We start from the raw sequence: 19,115 nt of genomic DNA, 5'->3' as shown, positions 1-19,115 counted from the left end.
TAGCATTAGTTGCGAGAGCTGATGACTCACTGTGCTAGACCTAGGTATCATTTCATGGGCTAATAGTGGCAGACCTCAAGACCTAGGTACCATTTCATTGGCTGATAATTTTTTAGCTACTCTTTTTGGTGAGGCCAGGATTATCATGCATGGTCCTGGATTAGTATAAATAGTATATGAGGCATGGAATGCATTTAGTTCAGATAAAGATCAATGGAGAAGCAAACCAACATCTGAAAAGATGGCTTTACATTGTCAAAAAATGGTCCAAGTTTCTATTCATAAGAAAATTTGTGAATCTTAAACTCTATATCTGTGTCGCACCATGATAAGAATGCAAATCATATATCATATGCACCAACTAAATGCTGATTGAAAACAAGTTCAACCATTTTTTAACATCAAATCAAAGCAGTTGATTGGAAAGCAGAGACCGACAGAAAGACATGAAACCATCTCAGTCACAACGACAGGATCAACTACCATAATTCTCCAACCTATGACAACAAACCAAGCCTTCAACATTCAGAATAATACCAACAGCTAGTAAAATGATCACTAGTGGGCTCCTTGCCACTCCATACAAACAGTAGTTTATTCACACCATAAACAAATGCCGTGGTGACAAAAGCCCTCCAGTCTTATTGTTATCCGCAGGAATAGCCCATCTCTGAGCTCCTAAAAGTGGAACACTCATCCTGTGTGGTTAGTGGGTATGGAATGTCAGCTATCTCTGGGCCCACATCAAAATGCCCGTTTTGGTGTATTGTCATTGGGGCTACATCTAAATGCCCATTTTGCTCTACTATCTGCACACAAAATAAATAAATAATAAGAAATAAATTCTGTAAAAACTGATCATTTTAAGCAACAGATGATGATTTTTCGAGATGTAGCACCTTCTCTTGGAGAAGTTCATTGGCAGCTGTCAGGACTCTCTCCTACGCAACAAAATAAACTATTCTAAGCAATCTCCATAATTTTCATAGTTATATAATCTAAGTTTTACTTTTGATGGAGGATTTTTATACAAGTAAAAGAAATTTTACTCCTACGAAAGAAAAAGAAAGAAGATAGATTTCTTTATATATAGATGTATGTTTGTCTGTGTGTGCGTGCGTGCGTGTGTGTGTGTGTGTGGTTTTTTGTGAGTGAATGTTTGGACAAATAGAACTAAAGTAGATGTATTACCCACCTTATTTTTAAGGGATTGGATTTCTTGGAACATGATCTGCATCTGTTCATGAGAAATTTAATTAGAGTAGCATGTTTCTTTTGAGAAATTAATTAGACACATCACAGGTAAAGATAAGATGATGTATAAAAAAAAAAAAAAAAAAAAAAAAAGGAAGTTGAAGCCTCCCCACCTTTAGAGCACGTATTTTATAAGTCCATATCTCCAGATGCCTTTCCAAGGCATGCAGCTCCTCGAGTGCCATATTTCCAGCGCCTCCATCTCCAAACATATACCTGTCACCCAAATTCTTTGAACTCATACATGAACCATGTTAATTGAGTTTGTGGTAAATGAGTGCATGTGTGAAGAACATTTGGATTAATTTTACGTTCGTTGATTAATTTTGCAAGATGGGCTTGAAGGTCCATTCCTTTTATTTTTATTTCTGGCACTACATGTAGCTCTTAGTAGAGTTTATTGCAAAAGAAAGATTTATCTAACCATGTCCTAGTAGCTTGGGGAAGGCTCAATAGTCATGGTTACATAGGCTTTATTTGCATGTAATGAAATATTAATCTTTAATATTATAGTGAATATATAGTTATTTCTTACCGTGTCATTACTAATTGTTAACTGCACATCAAGCTTAATTTGAGATTCCATGTTGGAAGGAAGTAATAAACCATGAATAAATTGGGTTACAGACTGCTATTAGCGCACCTAGTAGAAATCTGCTGCATGCTGGTTGCGGTGATTTCTTGTAACAAATGCTGTTGGGGGGTTTTGCACTCTCCAAATCTTGGGACTTATTTGCAGGCATTTGACCTAGGCGGTTCTAATAGATTTTCAATAGATGATTTTATTATTTTTATTAAAAAATCTTATGAGATATAAAAAAATTGCATGATAAGCAAGTAAAAAAAAAAAAATTTTTTACCAAGCCCAATGAATTTTTATGAAAGGCACCATTACCGTTGGGAGTTACCGTGTGAGTCCTGTTGTGCTTTGAGATTAGTGCACGGTGCCTTTCCTGTATGATCGCTGGCGATCGAGTGGGTTACTGTGGTCGGTGGCCGTGGGGAAGATGGCGAGTAACCCTCGGAACAGTCCGGAGACCTCGTAGGCAGTGGATCAGTCGGGGATGGGGTGGAAGAGGGTAGTACAAAGCCGCCTTGTGTGGGTTTCGCTGGAACCTTCCCTGCTAGAGGTTGAGGAGCACGCACAGTGGTTCTCAGATGTGGTTAAGCTCCTGGAGGAGGCCGCCAGGTGGTGGGGTCGGACCTGTGGGAGGTCTCGATGTTGGTGGCTAAGAGCCTTGGTCTGCAAGTGGCGGTAGAGGCGGTGGTGCGGGAGTTTAAGATGAGGGTTGGGCTGAAAGGGGAAGTGCTGGGGTTTCACTTGTAGCAGGGCCATTTTTTGGTCTGTTTCCTAGAGACTGGGGAGAGAGACCTCGTGCTTGGATGGTCATGGGTGGTCGTTGGCCAAGTGTTGGTGATTGAGTCTTGGTGCCCTTATTTTATCCCAGTAGAGGGGACGATCCACTTGGCCCTAGTTTGGGTCCGTCTGCAGCAGCTCTCGATGGAGTTATGGGGGGAGGAAACAATTTGGAGCATTCTCGACCCGACCGGCGATCTAGTGGCGGTGGATGGGTGCACAACAGAGAGCAAGCTTGGCTTCGTCCGAGCATGTGCGAAGATCAACCTTTCTCAGCCATTGAGGCTGGAAGTGCTCATTGAAGGATCGGAGGGCTCCTTATGGCAGCATTTTGTGTGGAAAACTTTGAATGGCATTTGTCTTTGGTGCGGCCGCTTTCATAGTCCGGCAATGTGCCCGACGAAAGGAGGGAGGAGTTTGCTTCACTTGGAAAATATCATCTGAGTTGGGGAAGAAGAAGTGGGGGTCACGGATGGTGGGCTTTAATTGGGGCTGTGGTTGGTTGCTATCCTGCAATGGATGCTCGGGCCAAAAGCAACAGCAGCTCTGGGGAAGAAGGGGGCTGGGTCATCACAGTCCCCAAGTCGAATCCCAAGCTGAGTCAATAGGGAAGAGAGCCAACACGGGTTGACTCGGCCTGAGTCGACATGTGGGTGAAACCTTCCAAGATCGCATGGTAGCGATTGGAGGAAGGGGATGTGAACAATCGTGCAGGTGTGGAGATCCGTGTGGGTGAAGGAATGAGATGGTCTGGCCCACCAACAAATTCAGCATGCTGGCGATGGGCCGGGCCGCAGCTACTAGCCCATTCACTAACATTGGGGAGCTCGTGGTGCGTGGGCTAGATGGGGTGTGAGCGGAGGAGGGGGATTCGGGTAGGCTGGGCTTGGGCAAGCTAAAATGTGCTCAGCCTAGTGACTCTGACACGCTTGACGCCAGTGAAGCCCAATGGGCAGGGAAAGAAGTTAGTTGGACCCAAGGCAGGCCCTATGAAGTTGAACAAGGCCAAGGGCAAGGCCTTTGCCTGTTAGATAGATTTGATGACCTCATCTACTACCCTTGGAGGAGCTGGGGTCATCCTCTTCTCTATTGGGACCCTTAGGGAGGGGGAACTGGCCACTTCTCAGTTTGATGCTCTGGTGGCCGATGTTGGTGCCAAGGCATTAGGGCATCCTAATTAGGGGTTGGACCCCATGATGGAGGGTGACCTAGAGTACAGGGCTTCTAGGGTGGATGGTTGGGATTTGGGTCACACAGAGGCAGTGGACCGACTGAGGTAGGCTATCCAAGGGGTGGAGGGGGGTCCATTCACTTTAGATTCGATGGCTACAAGAATAGAGGTTGACATCCAGATGGAGGGGGGGACTAGTGAGGACCCCCTTCACTGCCAGCTGTCTCTATGAGGCTATTGATTTGGAACATCTGGAGGACGGGAAAGCTCTCGTTCTAGATGACTTTCGATAGAATTATCCAGTAGTATTGTCTTGATATTTGTGTCTTACTTGAGTCCTATCATTCAGGGATGAGCCTTGACTAAGCCAGACGTCAGATTTCGCTAGTGTGGAGCTCCTACGCATGGAGTCCAGGGGTCTATCTAGAGGGATCATGGTGCTATGGTATCGCAGCTCGGTCAGAATAGATGTCTTCCACAGATACAAGCAACAGGTGGCATTAGTCATATCTGAGCAGACCGGTGGTCCTTAACTTTTGTCTGGGGTGTATACGAGCATCGAGTATAGGAAGCGAAGGGTACTTTGGTTCGAGATTTTTAGGATGGTGGTACAGGACCTACCTTCTCTTATCACTGGAGACTTTAACTACATACTGGGGCCTTAAGAGAAGATGGACGATAGGCAGTACGTGGATAGCATTGACTCTAAAAATTTTAGAGATTTTATTAGAGATTTGGGCTTGATTGATCTTTACTACATCGGGCCCAGATTTATTTGGTGAAATAACCAGCTTAGGGCAGCTAGAATTTGGGAGTAGATCGATCAGGTGCTGGTCACCACGTCTGGTTTCAGTATTTTCTGGGACATCAAATTTAGCACCTTCTGAGAATCACTTCAGACCACTATCTTCTTCTTATCACCACTGACGGTCCACATTTGCCTAGGGCTCCATTCAGGTTTGAAAAGTTCTGGACTTTCTATTTGAGATTTTGAGACTTGATTAGGGATGTTTGGAGGATGTCAATCTGAGATGATGTAAGATACCGGATGATCAAGAGGCTTGAGTTAGCATGACATAGGCTCATCCGATAGAACCGACTGAAGGTTGGTGACATTTTCAGACAGATTAAGAGGGTGGAGGCAGATATTATAGAGCTTTAGAGAAAAGAGGACCAGGAGGGGGCCTTCAAGAGCCTGATCTGAGGGAGCTTTGATGCAAGCTCTCCATCCACCACCTCTGTTGAGACAGCAGGAGATAACATGGAGGTAGAAGTCTAGGATGCAGTGGATCAGGGAGGGTGATCTTAATACTAGGTTCTTTCATCAGTTGATGATAATTCAAAGGTCCAACAATTGCATCAGACAATTGAGAGAGAGTGATGGTAGAGTGGTGGAGGGTAGTGATGAGATCATGGGACAGATTTTGCAGTTTTTTAGATCACGTTGGACCACCCCCTTGGGCAGAGATGCCCCTTCTGGAGGTCCAGTCTAGTTGCCGCATCACAAAAGAGGAGAATGAGGTCCTGACCTACCCTGTGTCTGCTAAGGAGGTGCGGGGGGTCCTCTGATCTCTCAAGGAGGACAAGACTCCAGAACCTGACGATTTTCTCTCTCTTTTTTTTCTGATGGATTGGCCCATTGTCGGCAGTTAGGTGACTGAGGTGGTGCAGTTGGTCTTTGAGTCCTGAGGCATCTCGGAGGAGTGGAAGAAAATGCTGATCACCCTCATTCCAAAGAGACCTGATGCATCATCTTCGAGTCACTTTAGATCGATTAATCTTTGCACCACTCTCTATAAAGTGTGTACGAGGATCTTGATCAGATGTTTGAAGCCAGTGGTTTCTCATCTGATCTATCCAGAGCAGGATGCTTTTGTCAGTGGCCATTGCATCTCCGATAATATTTTGCTCATGCAGGAGTTTATGCATGACATACAACATGCTCCTATTCATCGAAGTTTGATGGCGATCAAGCTGGATATGAAGCGAGTCTATGATCGAATAAGCATGCAGTTCCTTCATAAGATACTCCTTGCATTTCGCTTCTAGGATAGATGGATTGGCTGGATTATAGATTGTATGGAAGCCTCGAGCTTTGCTATCCTAATCAATGATGCCCCGACGGATTTCTTCTACTCGATGGGTGATCTTCACCGAGGATGTCCTTTCTCTCCTTATCTCTTTATACTTTATGCTGATGCTTTTTTCCATACTTTTCGGGAGGTGATTCGAGGGTGGAGCTATAGCTCTACTGGCTAGCCCTTGGGAGTTAGCCACTCTCGCATTATCTTTTTGCAGATGACTATTTGTTTATTGGTCGAGTCTTGATCCGAAATGTGATGCGCTTTGCGACTATTGTTGAGGCCTATTGTCGAACTTCCAGCCAGCTCATGAACCTACAGAAATCTACTATCACTTTTAGCCTCAAGATGAAGGTCTAGGTGAACCAGACGATTTTGGATAGATTGGGGATCCCTGAGTAGATTGGGACTCTGACCTATTTGGGAGTTCCTATCATGGGGTGGAGACTTCGGAGGGCCGATTGTAGACATATGGAGCAGGAGGTTCAGGATCGCCTCGACGGTTGGTAGGCCACCACTCTCTCAATGATGGGTAGGGCTACCCTTGTGAAATCTATTTTGAGTTCCATTCTGATCTATCTCCTGGGGAATACTGTGGTGCCGTGCTCTTCTCTCAGGGGTCTGGAGCAGCAGTTTCAAACCTTTCTATGGAGCACTCGACAGGGGGGTGTGGACTTCACTTGCTACCATGGGAGGTGATCTATCAGTCGGTCCATGATGGAGGCCTTAGGATCTAGTCCTTACTGGTCAGGAAGGAGGCTATGATATCCAAACATATAGCTTGATTGCTCTCCTAGCTTGATTACCTGTGGAGCAGAGTGATGAGCGCTCATTATAGGGCATGGCCCTGGGGGCTGATTGACCGCAACTACTCTTTCATTTAGAGAGAGATATGTGCTCGTGCACCGAAAGTGTTGGCTTAAGTCAAGTGGTTGATTAGTAATGGGATTTCGATTGATGTGAGTCAGGATGCTTGGATTTTCAATTTATCTCTCTCTCATTGGCCACCCTATGTTAGCACTGAGGTGGACGATCATCTATGGTTCTGTGATCTGATCACTACTGACGGCAAGGGTTGGAGGGCTCAAAAGGTTATTCATTTGTTTGGTGGGCAGCTTGCTAATATGATTCTTGCCATTCTAATTTTTGTTCATCAGAGCTAGAACTTGAGGGTGTGGGGGTGGTCTTACTGCCCTAAGATTTTGGTTGGGGACCTTCTCGACATGAGCAGACCAGTGTCTAATAGGAGGATAAATGTGGTATGGATTTGGAGAGTGGCTGCCCATCCAAGAGTCAGACTCTTTCTCTGAAAGGTTGCCTGAGATCAGCTCTCGACTCTGACTCTTTTTAGAGACAAAGGTATGGAGGTTCCGACTTCCTCCCCAATTTGCGAGCTGGGGGAGGAGTCGATGGAGCATGCTCTTCTTCGTTGTCTGAGTGTGAGTTGATTTGATGGATGGCGGGTGGCCAGCCATAGGGGACAACCAATAGCTCTTGGCTTCCACCCTTTTTGGATGCGATCTATCGGAGCATGATCAAGGGTTCGCCTAGGGGCAGTAAGATGGCGTATGTTGTTTATTAGATTTGGCTGTCCAGAAATAATCTTGTGTTCGAAGCTGAGATTGTGCCTACATGGTGTGTACTGGAGAGAGCCTGCTACTTAGTTGTGGAGTACTATCATTTTGATACTGCTGGCTCGAGCCTTGCCATCCCGAGATTCTGGGACTTCTTTGCTGCACATGCAACAATCCAAAGTGTTCTTTTCATTTCATGGGAGCCTCTTCCTTCAAAATTTGTCAAGGTCAACTTTGATGGCAGTATTAGAGATGGCAGAGATGGTTCAAGTTTTGTTATCTGGGGTCCGGATGCTAGCCTTTTGGTGGTGGGGGGGTCACAGCTCTTTGACCCGACCGTCCTCGATGCTGAGCTTCGTACTGCTTGGATGGGCATCATCTATACGAGATAGGATTGCAGTCCAAGAGGATCTTCATTGAGGGTGACTCTACTACTGTCATTGTCTAAATTCGGGATCAGACGAAGCATTTGGATGTTCACCTATTTCTCTGTGACATCTGGAGGACTCTTTATCAGTCTATCAAGATGACTATTCGGCATGTTCACTGAGAGGCTAACAGTGCTATGGATTGGGTTGCCTCCTTTGTTACTGAGTATTTCGATGATTGAATTTGGTGGCAAGACGACGCCTGCCCCTAGATCCTAAAAGATTTTTTGTATTTTAACTCTTTGGACTGCTCTCATACTAGAATGGTACGATCGTCTGTTTATATTAAAAAAAAAATATCATTTTTTTCTGCTTTTGTATATGTTGGGTTGTTGATAACAGAACTCACCGACTCGTTACCATGATATACTTCAGTTAGAGCTATGTAGGGATATTTGGGAAGCTCTACACAATAATAAAACATCATGAAGGAGACCTTCTGGAGAAGTAGCTACAATGACTTTAAAGGGGTACTTGAACGTGCTTTCTTGTTCTCTCTCATTCAAGCCCTAATCATCCAAAGCTATTTAAAGGTGCACCTGGGGTCTCTGGTGTGGAATTTGTGGCATAGTATTGAAATATATAAGCCTACTGCATTAAGGAGGATGGTGCAAGTAGAGAGGCAGCATAAAAAGGATAAAGCCAATGATGAATAGGAAAGAGACCCAATCATGAATAGGACAAGAGATAATTGAAGATTCTATATGTTCTCCCCCAAAAGATCACATCAGTTGTAAGACCTTCGTCTTCTCTTCCTCAAGGATTTTCTAACTTGGAGGCTTTTCATTCCTTGTCCTATGGTGTTCATCCTTATTCCTCTGAAAGGTAGGACTGTCCCTTCATTGATATAGTGTACATTTGTTATATTGGCATGTTAAGAGACATCTTCTCATAATATCTATTGCAAAGATCAAAGACAGCTTCCTGTAAATCGAATTATGTTCATTTCTAAGAGGACAATATGCTAACAAAAAGCATGGTATACGTGCTGTGGTTACAAATGCACATATACGCATATACTATGCAAGGTTAAAACATACAAACAAACAAAGCGATGCATGACAAGCTATGCTAATTTAATATATAAATAGGAATTATCACATGTATATACTCTACTTTATTCTAGGTCTACAGAGTGGCAAGAAGCTAAGCTATTCTTTCTAGCTTTTTTCAATTGTCCCCTTCTTTTGCAAGCGCATTTTCACATATTTCTACATACACACATATACATGCATACATACATATGCAAGAATAAATACAAAATAGCATATATGTAAATACTTGAATATACGGAAACATGGAGGTGCATAGGGCTCACCTAAGACACTTCTGCAGTAGATAGATCTCTTTGTTTAGCATCAATATCTCCTGTTCAGGTTCCTGAATATAGGGAGAAATGTTGAACTATGAGAGAAGATAATTGTGAACTAGGGGACACAGATAGCTTATAATTTAATGACACTACATCTTAGGTGCAACCTCCAATTAGTTTAGGGACACAGATAGCTTATAATTTAATGACACTACATCTTGGGTGCAACCTCCAATTAGTTTAGGTAATCATGAACTTAGCATGGCATGCTCCATGTGCTCAGGTAGGCGTGAAGATTAAAGAGAATATGCATGTACTGTGCAAGCTATAGGATTGCATGCTTCATCCTTAGACCCATAGGCATGAGGATTAGAAACCATGTACCATGAAGGCTAGTCATGAACTAAAAATATTATAAATATTTTTATGTCACCACAGAAAAGCTAATTGAGCTAGTTAAGTAAACTTACAATGTGATTTTCAAATTTAGTTTTTATATGTGAAATATTTGATATTTCCCACACACGCAAAATTTTATAATTTTTCCTTTGTGTCTAATTATTAATAAGTAACTAAACATTAGAATAACATTTTTTTTTTGAGATATATGTCAGGCATGCCTCCTTCCTAAGTTGAACTTGAGACCTCCTTAAGGAGAGCTGGGCCAACCAGTGAAAATAAGTCTAGGTGAAATTCTTTGTACACTACCCATGGTGTACAAAATCTGATGTGAAGCACATCATCTCATTTGATGCCACATAGCCACTGCTTTTCAACATATATTTAATGTCTGTAGTTCTATTTTTTTGTGAAAAATTTTGAATGACGAAAATGCTTCTCTTCTTCTGAAATTATGACATCCTGTGCCAATATTATGAAATTTTACATTGAAATTATAACTTCCTACACAGGATGTCATAATTTTTTCATAGGATGTCATAAAAAGAGAAGGACATTTTCATCATTGAAAAATTTATGAAATTTTTAAATAACGAAAATACCTCTACCAAAATTATAACATCCGATAAAAAAATTATGACATCTTGTGCAGGAAATTATAATTTCAACGTAAGATGTCATAACATCGATGCAAGATATTATAATTTTTTTAGAAAGAGAGGGATATTTTCGTCATTCAAAATTTTTCATAAAAAAATAAAATTATGGGCATTAAATACGCATTGGAAAGCGATAGCTATGTGGCCCAATCAGACAAGCTAGTGCGCTTCATGTCGGATTTTCTACACTACGGGTGGTGTACAAAGAATTTGTCTAACTATAATCGGCAATCCTAGATTAAGTACTCAGTCACCATTGAGATGCACACATGAATAAATATGTACAAGCATACTCATGCATACTGATGAATACTTAATTTAAGTCACTAAAGATATTAAATATTATGGTAATTGATATTATTTTATTAGATTTTGATGCTCTCTAGTCTATTTTGTAGGTAATAGAGAGTTTGGGTTCATACGATTCAAATTAGACTCAAATCGGATCAGATTTGAGTGAACTAGGTAATCAGCTCCTATTCAAGTGTGAACAAGACTTAAATCTCAAGGGCTCAGATTAAAAGATCACTGTTCATGAAGATCTAAGTGTGAATGTAACTTATTGATCAACGGAGGAGAAGCAATATAAAGATTCAAGGATCTTTATTCATGCTCCCACCTTTTTTTTCATGAAATCCTAGCCTTCTCTCTATAAATACACCCCAGCTCTCCTTTCTCAAGATATCAGCCCCCTTATGAGGTTCTTCATCTTCTTTCCTCTCTCTTCCTCTTTCTCTCCTCTATCAAAGCTCTTCTTTTTCTCTCTTCCCATCAAGCCAATGCCTAAATTTCTCTCCAAGCTGCTGCCCCCATCTCTTTTTTCTTCTCTATAAGTCTAGAGGAGGTACTAATCCTAGCACGTCTTTCATCAAATCTAGGAGAGATCCTAATCCTAGTGCCACTATTTTTTTTCATATTTTCAAACTTCATCTACCATTTTTTCTTGGAGTTCCTGTACCAAGCCTTCCAGCCATCCTGCCGCTGTCTACATGGAGGAAGACGAAAGGATTCAAGGGAGCGCATCTACTATCGGACGCAGTGGGAAGATCAACTTGGTTTAGTTATCTTGTATCATAATTTTATTTCTTTTTCTTTATGTATGCTTCTTTATTTGATTAATGAAAAATAATTTTATGATAATTTTTATGCTTCTTTCTTAGTTTCTTGCAATTTATTATTTTTTTTTATATTTTCGAAATAATCAACTAAGATCTTTATGGATACGATCTCGACTCACCTTATTTATATAGTAGTGAGTAGGTTTAATTTTATTGTACTATGACATACATTAAATTTTGGTGCCGTTGCCAGAGATCTTGACGCGATTATTTTAAAAAAAATAAAAAAAATCTATAAAATAATAAAAAAATATTTTACTATTTTTTAAATTTTTATTTCTTAATTTAGATTGCTTGACTACCTTATATGCTTGACTACTTTATATTTCTAGTTGAATATTTTCTTCTCTTGTACTCTTGCTTTTCATACTTTACTTTGCTGATTAGTAATTTACCTTTTATTGTTAGTTAATTTATTTTAATTATTTAATTATATTTTATTTTTTTTTTTAATTTTTGCTTCATATTGCTTTTCATATATGGTAGATTTATTACTTTCTAGCTAGATTACTTTATTTGCATTGCCTAGAAAAAGTTTTTGCTTTCTATAGTCTAGTGATTTACTATATTCTATAGCTTAGAATAATTTACTGCTTAATATAATTAGTGATTTTCTACTTCCTAAGTAAATTAGATTCCTTATCTTTTATTTAGATTAAATACTTATCTTATATTCTTAATTATGAGATTACCTTATTTGCATAGTTAAGTAGTTATCTTATTTATTATTGCCCATTATTCTTAGTGATTTACTGCTTTCCATAGCTTAGAATAATTTATTTCTCTAAAAATAGATTTGATTTGTTGTTTTATTTATAGGTTACCTACTTGCCCTTTAACATTATTTACTTTCTATTTAGTTAGATTCAATAGATCTTCTAATATCTAATTAACCTAATTTAAAACTTACCTCTTATTCCTTTTTGTTTAAAGATGACATAACATAAAAAGAATATAAAGACACCACATAACACTTGACTAATATAAATAAACTAGTTAAATCTTAAAAGCTACTTAACATGTTTGGATATTTTTTTTTTTGCATTGCATATTTTCATAAAATACTTTAAGGGCACTTAACCAATTAAACAAGAGAAGGTGGAGATTTGATCACCCTTCTTTGACCCACAAATTATAATTCTATATTTGCACTGATCTAAGCCTCTAACTTAAAATTAATTAGACGTTAGTCCTTAAGGACTTTCGAGCTCAATAGGACAAGGAACTCTATGAGTTGGACTAGGTTAAGATTGGTCAGTTTAATTGGTATCTAGAAAAGTGATTCAGAGATTATATTTCGAAGGAAGGTGGTTCATTAATTAGTTCTGTTCGCTGATCTGACCAACTTAGTTGGTGTTCAAGGAAAGCAATGGGGGGACCTCCACCAACCTTATATTTACCTGGCCAATTGAGTGGCTAGTTTTTTACTTGGAGTGCTCGAAGGTGATCTTGACAGTTAGGAGCTATTTAGATCTAGGTTAACCTTAGGATAGAGTTGATTGCATCATTTGTTTAAAAAATAAAAAAATAAAAAAAATTAAAAACAATCTTCGCATCTATCGTCTCTAGGTCTAGGACTCTATTAGAATTCTTATCTTTAGAACTTCTCTTTTTCTTCCTCTTCTCTTCTTCTTCTCTCCCTCTTCCTTAAAAAAAAAAATCAGAAGGGAATTGTTCTGATTTAGACCTCTTAAAATTAATCAGAATAATTCGATAAATTAAATCTGTGCTAGAAATATGGATTTCTATAGTAGAAAGGATGAGCTGTCTCATAAATTAGATCATCTACCGGCTATTAGACACACTCTCTCTACAACCTTTTTTTCCTGCACAATAAGTTAAATGCCCAATCGTGCACTAATTTTCTGAGTTTAGGTATGAGCAAGTTTATCAAGATCAAACTCAAATAACCTACGAATCAGAAAATAATCCATTCTTTAACGGCCACAATCCAGGTTGGGGGGTTCAACCAAATTTTTCTTGAAACTCACATCCGATGGGTACCTCGGCAACACTAGGATCTATGTTCGTAGAAGCACCCTATTATGACTTGCCCTATTCACAATATCAACCTTTTCTAACTACCTATAACCTATCATTTGAAGAAAAGGTTCTGCAAGCACAAGATAGGATTGAAAGTACCGATCAGCTCCTTCACTCCTCTATACAATTTTTAGTTGAAATAAAAATTCAAGTTGATCAATCAGTACTTACAATCAGTAGGGAGAAGGAAGGAGAGCTACTTATTCAGCCCGAGAGTAACCTACAGGGACAATACCTGGTTAGAAATTTTGATATCCCTATAATTTTTTCTGAACAATCGATTATGACTTTCGGGAATGAAATGGTCCTAGAACAATCCTGCACAACCAAAATGACCAATACAAATAATTTGACTGAAACAAAAATATCTAGAAAAAAATTCAAATGGTAAGACGAACTAATTCCATCATCATCCTACTTACCTATGATCCCATTCCCAAGTGTCTTAGAATCATCCATGTTTTATAATAGAAAAAGAGGATAAATTGATGAAATGGAATTAATTGAGACTTCTAAAGGATCACAAATGAATAACACAATAGAGGAAGTTACACCCATAATTCTCTTAGGATTTCTTAGATCCCTGTTTAGCTCACTTTGGGGTGGATGATTTTGATGTCAATGTATATATCATAAAAATAAATGATCTAGTCGATACGCCCTATCCTAAGACCACCCTATTTTGAATCGAAAAATATGAGCTATCACCTAACCCTCCAATAGCCCTCTTGTTAGAATCACCACCTGCTCTAGAATTGAAGCTACTTCCTGACGCACTTACTGACACCCTTCTAGTGATCCCTAATCAGGAAGCCCAACTTATAGGTATTCTAAAAGTATATAAAGAAGCTATTGGGTGGGATATTTTTGAAATGAGGAACAATGATATTGAGATTTTTATGATTGATTTTTTTATTTTTGGCACTACTTTCGAGGACTGTCTCCAAAATTTTTCTACGGTGTTAAAATGATGTGTGAAGACAGATTTAGTGTTAATGTGAAAAAGTGCCATGCTATAGATTGGGAAGAGATGATGCCGAAATATGTTATACCTGAGATGAGTATATCAGGTTATAATTGAAGAAACTCTTAAACTACCAATCCTAATCTCGATTCAACAAACACAATCCTTTCCTGATCATCAGAAAAATTATGAGAATATTGTTAGTCTCTGGTATTGCATGCTTGCCCAGTACATTCTATTAGTCCGGACTAATCATTGTAGAGCATTCTATGAATATTTTTCGGCTATGATGACAAGGCTTCTTGATTGGCCTTGTCTTTTTGAAACCTTGAGGGACATATCTAAGTTGGTTATAGGTGGGACTTCCTTATAGTGTTTGGCTGAAGACGTTAAACTTAGCACTTTTTGAGAGGCAACCCAGCTTATGTAATATTTTTAATTTCTTATCATTTTATAGGAATCTCTAGAAAGATAATTAGCCAAGTTGAATCTCTATAGTGGAGTGGATGAGTGATGCTTTTAGCTAAGTTGGAGGGAGAGCCACATTCACACCAGCTGAAATCAAGAACACACCACACCTTACAATGAAAGACCTCTCAATCAACATTGCACATATCGAACTCAGGTGGTGTCCTTCCCTATTACATTCTATTTTAGCTTTGTTATGATTCTCTTCTTTCATTGGAGACAATGAAAATTAAGTTGGAGGGGAGAATAACTAATTTAATTAAGTCTTCGAGTGTGGTAAAAAATAATTAACTCTATGTATCTGAATTTTATTTCGATTTGAAGTTAATCAGGTATTCTAATCAATGAGTGATTGACGGTCTAGATAATTTTAGAGATATTGAGGAGAAAATTATTAAGAACACCCAATAAATGGTAGGATTTAGACCAGAATAAATTTTGGAGTAATTCTAGAGCCCTCTTCTTGCCTATCTTGATAAAGAATCTACTTTATGAGGATATGGATGTAAATGTCAAAGTATGCAAAAAAAAATCTTAATAAAAAAAGATTTTTAGTATTGCTTACTAAGTAACAGGGCCTCTTCGCCTAAGTAAGCGTTGTTGTTCGCATCAAAAGGTGAGAATGTGAAGAAATCTCTTGTATAGTCAGTCTTAACTCGTAACTTTTGTGATTTGAGTCAGTAAGTCTGAGAGGTGTTTTACAGTATCAATGTCCTAAAACCAACTGGTTTGGGAGTCGTTGGCCTAAAGCTCACTACAAGAGTCAATTAGAAAGCTTAAGGTGTTAGGACATTGCACCAACTGTATATGAAAATATTCTTTCAAAAAAAAAAGAAGAAGAAAAAAAAAGAGAGAGAATAAGGGGAATAAACTGTAAAAAGACTCTACACCAAACCTACAGTAAGTTAGAGGTCCTAAATAGTAGAGTGAAAAATTGGTGAAAAAAAATTTCTAAAAATTTTTGACTAATACTCAATCACTAATTAGGTTGAATTGATAATCCAACGAAGTACCTCTTTAATGGTCTAGCTGGACATCAGCTACCGTTAGAAATGTCTGGAATAACTTTCGATTTAAGAATAATTTGGTGCACATTGCTAATGTATCTATTTTACTCGAGGACGAGTAAAGTTCAAGTTGGGGGGTGTGATGAACACTTAATTTAAGTCACTAAAGACATTAAATATTATGATAATTGATGTTATTTTATTGAATTTTGATGCTTTCTAGTCTATTTATAAATAATTGAGAGTTTGGATTCATACGATTCAAATTAGACTCAAATCAGATCATATTTGAGTGAAACAGATAATCAGCTCTTATTCAAGTGTGAACACGACTTAAATCTCAAGCGTTCAGATTAAAAGATCACTTTTCATGAAGATCTAAGTGTGAATGCAACTTATTGATCAATGAAGGAGAAGCAATATGAAGATCCAAGGATTCTTATTCATGCTCCCACCTCTCTTTTCATGAAACCCTAGCCTCCTCTCTATAAATACACCCCAGCCCTCCTTTCTCAAGATATTAGCCCCCGGGGTTCTTCATCTTCTCTCTTCTCTCTTCCTCCTTCTCTCCTCCATCAAAGCTCTTCCCTTTCTCTCTTCCCATCAAGTCAATGCCTAAGTTTCTCTCCAATCTGCTGCCCCCATCTCTCCTTCTTTCTTCTCCATAAGTCTAGGAGAGGTACTAACCCTAGCACGTTTTCCATCAAATCTAAGAGAGGTTCTAATCCTAATGTCACTATCTTTTTTTTTCATATTTCCATCGTCTACCATTCTTCTTTGGAGTTTTTGTACCAAGCCTTCCAGCCATTCTACTGCTATCTGCACGAAGGAAGACAAAAGGATTCAAGGGAGCGCATCTACCATCAGACGCAGCGAGAAAATCAATTTGGTTTAGTTATCTTGTATTGTAATTTTACTTCTTTTTTTTATGTATGCTTCTTTATTTGATTAATAAAAAATAATTTTATTATAATTTCTATGCTTCTTTCTTAGTTTCTTCTAATCTATTATTTTTTTCTTTTGTATTTTCGAAACAATCAACTAAGATCCCTGTGGATACGATCCCGACTCATCCTATTTATATAGTAGTGAGTAGATTTAATTTTGTTGTGCTACGATACGCATCACATACACATACAGACATAAGTGCACATTCATGTGCATGTATAAAAACATGCATAGACTCACACGCATGCACATGCTTACAATCAAGCTAGCATGCACGCTCCAAGGCATTAAATTGGTATGAACAGTGCATGGCACTGGAACGCTTGCATTTTAATTTCTTATTCACGAGAAAGGATGCCCAAGCCTTCTGTTTTGTACTGGAGATTTTAGAAGTTGTTTGCACATGAAAAGTAATTTTCTTACTAAACAAGCTAGGTGCCATAATTCTCCTTTAGAAAACATTAAGATAACTAAAGGTAGACGTACGGCATTTAAAAAAAAACCATACAATATATATATATATATTTTTAAACCAAACAATCTAAGTGCCATAATTCTCCTTTAGAAAACATTAAGATAACTAAAGGTGGACAGCATTAAAAAAAAAAAAAAAACTGTACTATAATATCAGGATAATGCCCCGTTCGCTATGATAATCATTTAACCTAAGACGGACAACTTTCATGAAGAGCAAATGTTAGGGTTCTCATGGCCAATGACTTAGCAAGCCGCCAAGCTTAAAGCTTTGGCAAGACCACTTTCCTTTAGACCTGTCAATAAGAAAATCCTATGCCAGGAAAAGGAAAGAAGTGTTCACACTCTAAAACGTCAGAAACTAGTGGAAATAGTAATGCTTTTGTCCGAACTCCAATTCTTGCTTCTTGTCTAGCTAGTTCCAGCAGAATTCCCACTTTATAGCTTGTCTAATAACTCAGTCTTATATACCCAGTCTAAATCGATCATATAGAAATGATAATCGAAGCCATCACCCAACTCTAACCCATTTATGTGGGAGTTGCCTCTTGCCTTGTTTCCGCATAGGCTCCCTTCCCCAGTGACGCTAGGGAACCTTTTGAGAGAACCGAGTTGAATAGACAAGTACCCACTATAGCAAGACAAAATAATCACTAGACATCCTTCTTTTTTTTTTTTTCTTTTGCTACATATGCCAATCACCTTCGCACCAAAGATTTCAATCAATATCTACTCAGTTAAATAAAAACAATTCCTCAATTGAATCCATTGTCACTTGAGCCTACAAGTGCTCATCTATCCATCTATATTCTGAATGACACAATTTTTTAATGAATTCTGAACTCCGAAAGAGAGTATGAAAAAGACCTGTGGTTGGTTCACTTCGCCACCTTCTGTTTGAACTTCTCCACTTGCCTTCCTGTACCTTTGAATCAAACCTTCCATAGTCCTTGGATAATTCAAAAAGAGAAGTTCATCAGTTGAGTCTTATTGCAAAAGCTATCCAGATAAGTTAATTTCGACTAAGCATATTGCACCATATATGAGATGATAAATGTAAGCCAAGAATGGGAGGTAGGAACAAGTAATATGTACCCCTTAGTAGCTAGCTCATACAACTTGCCATGCGTGGAGAAGATTATGATTCCGATTTCGGCATCACACAACACAGACAGCTCCTTGGCCTTCTTCAGCAGCCCTGCCCGGCGTTTGCAGAAGGTGACTTGCCGGTGGACGGGGTTCTCGATCCTCTTCATCTGCACCTTGCCACGCACCATCTCTGCAGACAACCTCCCACTAGTTTAGACTAGCTTCAAGGTTGTTGCACTGCTCGAAGCTCTCGCTCTCTCCCTCGCTCTTGTACAATAATGGTAACTTTGTGAGGGGTTGGACTTCATATAAGGGAACATTCGAGGTAGAATAATTAATTGGTTGGGCCATCTTTATTCATCACTTAAGTCACTTGAGCAGTCATCTCTTTGATCCACTTTAATACATACCTTCTTGGGCCTGTTGATTAGATCAAGAACCTCATGTCATGTCTATCAAGTTCTTTAGATGCATAGCAACTCATGGGTACTCTCAATTCTCTACTGCATTAGTGGGTCTTTTGCAGACCCTCCCCAGAACCTGCTAGTCTTCATGTACATCTAGCTGTAAGCTAATGAGTTACCCATATGTGCCACCGCGGCATTATTCTTTGAATATAGTCTTATGTCTCAATAACTGTGAATCTTCTCCTTTATTTTTGGTAAGCGTTTGTGCTCTCCTTGTGAGAAAGCTGGATAACTTTGTCCGAATAAACTATTTTTGGAGTCACATTCTTCTTCTCCTGCCTCGTTTTCATGCTCTGGGGCCA

General features: G+C 39.1%; 1 protein-coding gene across 1 annotated transcript; it reads right to left on the bottom strand.

Moving 5' to 3' along the window:
- Positions 1-45: 45 nt before the first annotated feature.
- Positions 46-18,905, bottom strand: LOC105049803 (MADS-box transcription factor 26). Its single transcript, XM_029266028.2, has 8 exons — positions 18,757-18,905; positions 18,353-18,613; positions 18,125-18,206; positions 9,184-9,245; positions 1,368-1,470; positions 1,196-1,237; positions 900-941; positions 46-809 (listed from the first exon to the last, which is right to left on the bottom strand). Exons 2-8 carry the CDS (start codon positions 18,532-18,534, stop codon positions 648-650), a joined length of 675 nt encoding a protein of 224 aa, XP_029121861.2. The 5' UTR covers positions 18,535-18,613; positions 18,757-18,905; the 3' UTR covers positions 46-647.
- Between the last annotated feature and the right edge of the window lie 210 nt (positions 18,906-19,115).

Source organism: Elaeis guineensis, chromosome 8 (genome assembly GCF_000442705.2).
Source record: "Elaeis guineensis isolate ETL-2024a chromosome 8, EG11, whole genome shotgun sequence".
Taxonomy (NCBI): Eukaryota; Viridiplantae; Streptophyta; class Magnoliopsida; order Arecales; family Arecaceae; genus Elaeis; species Elaeis guineensis.
Note: the sequence above shows the minus strand (reverse complement) of the source record. Positions and strands in the feature narration are given on the sequence as shown.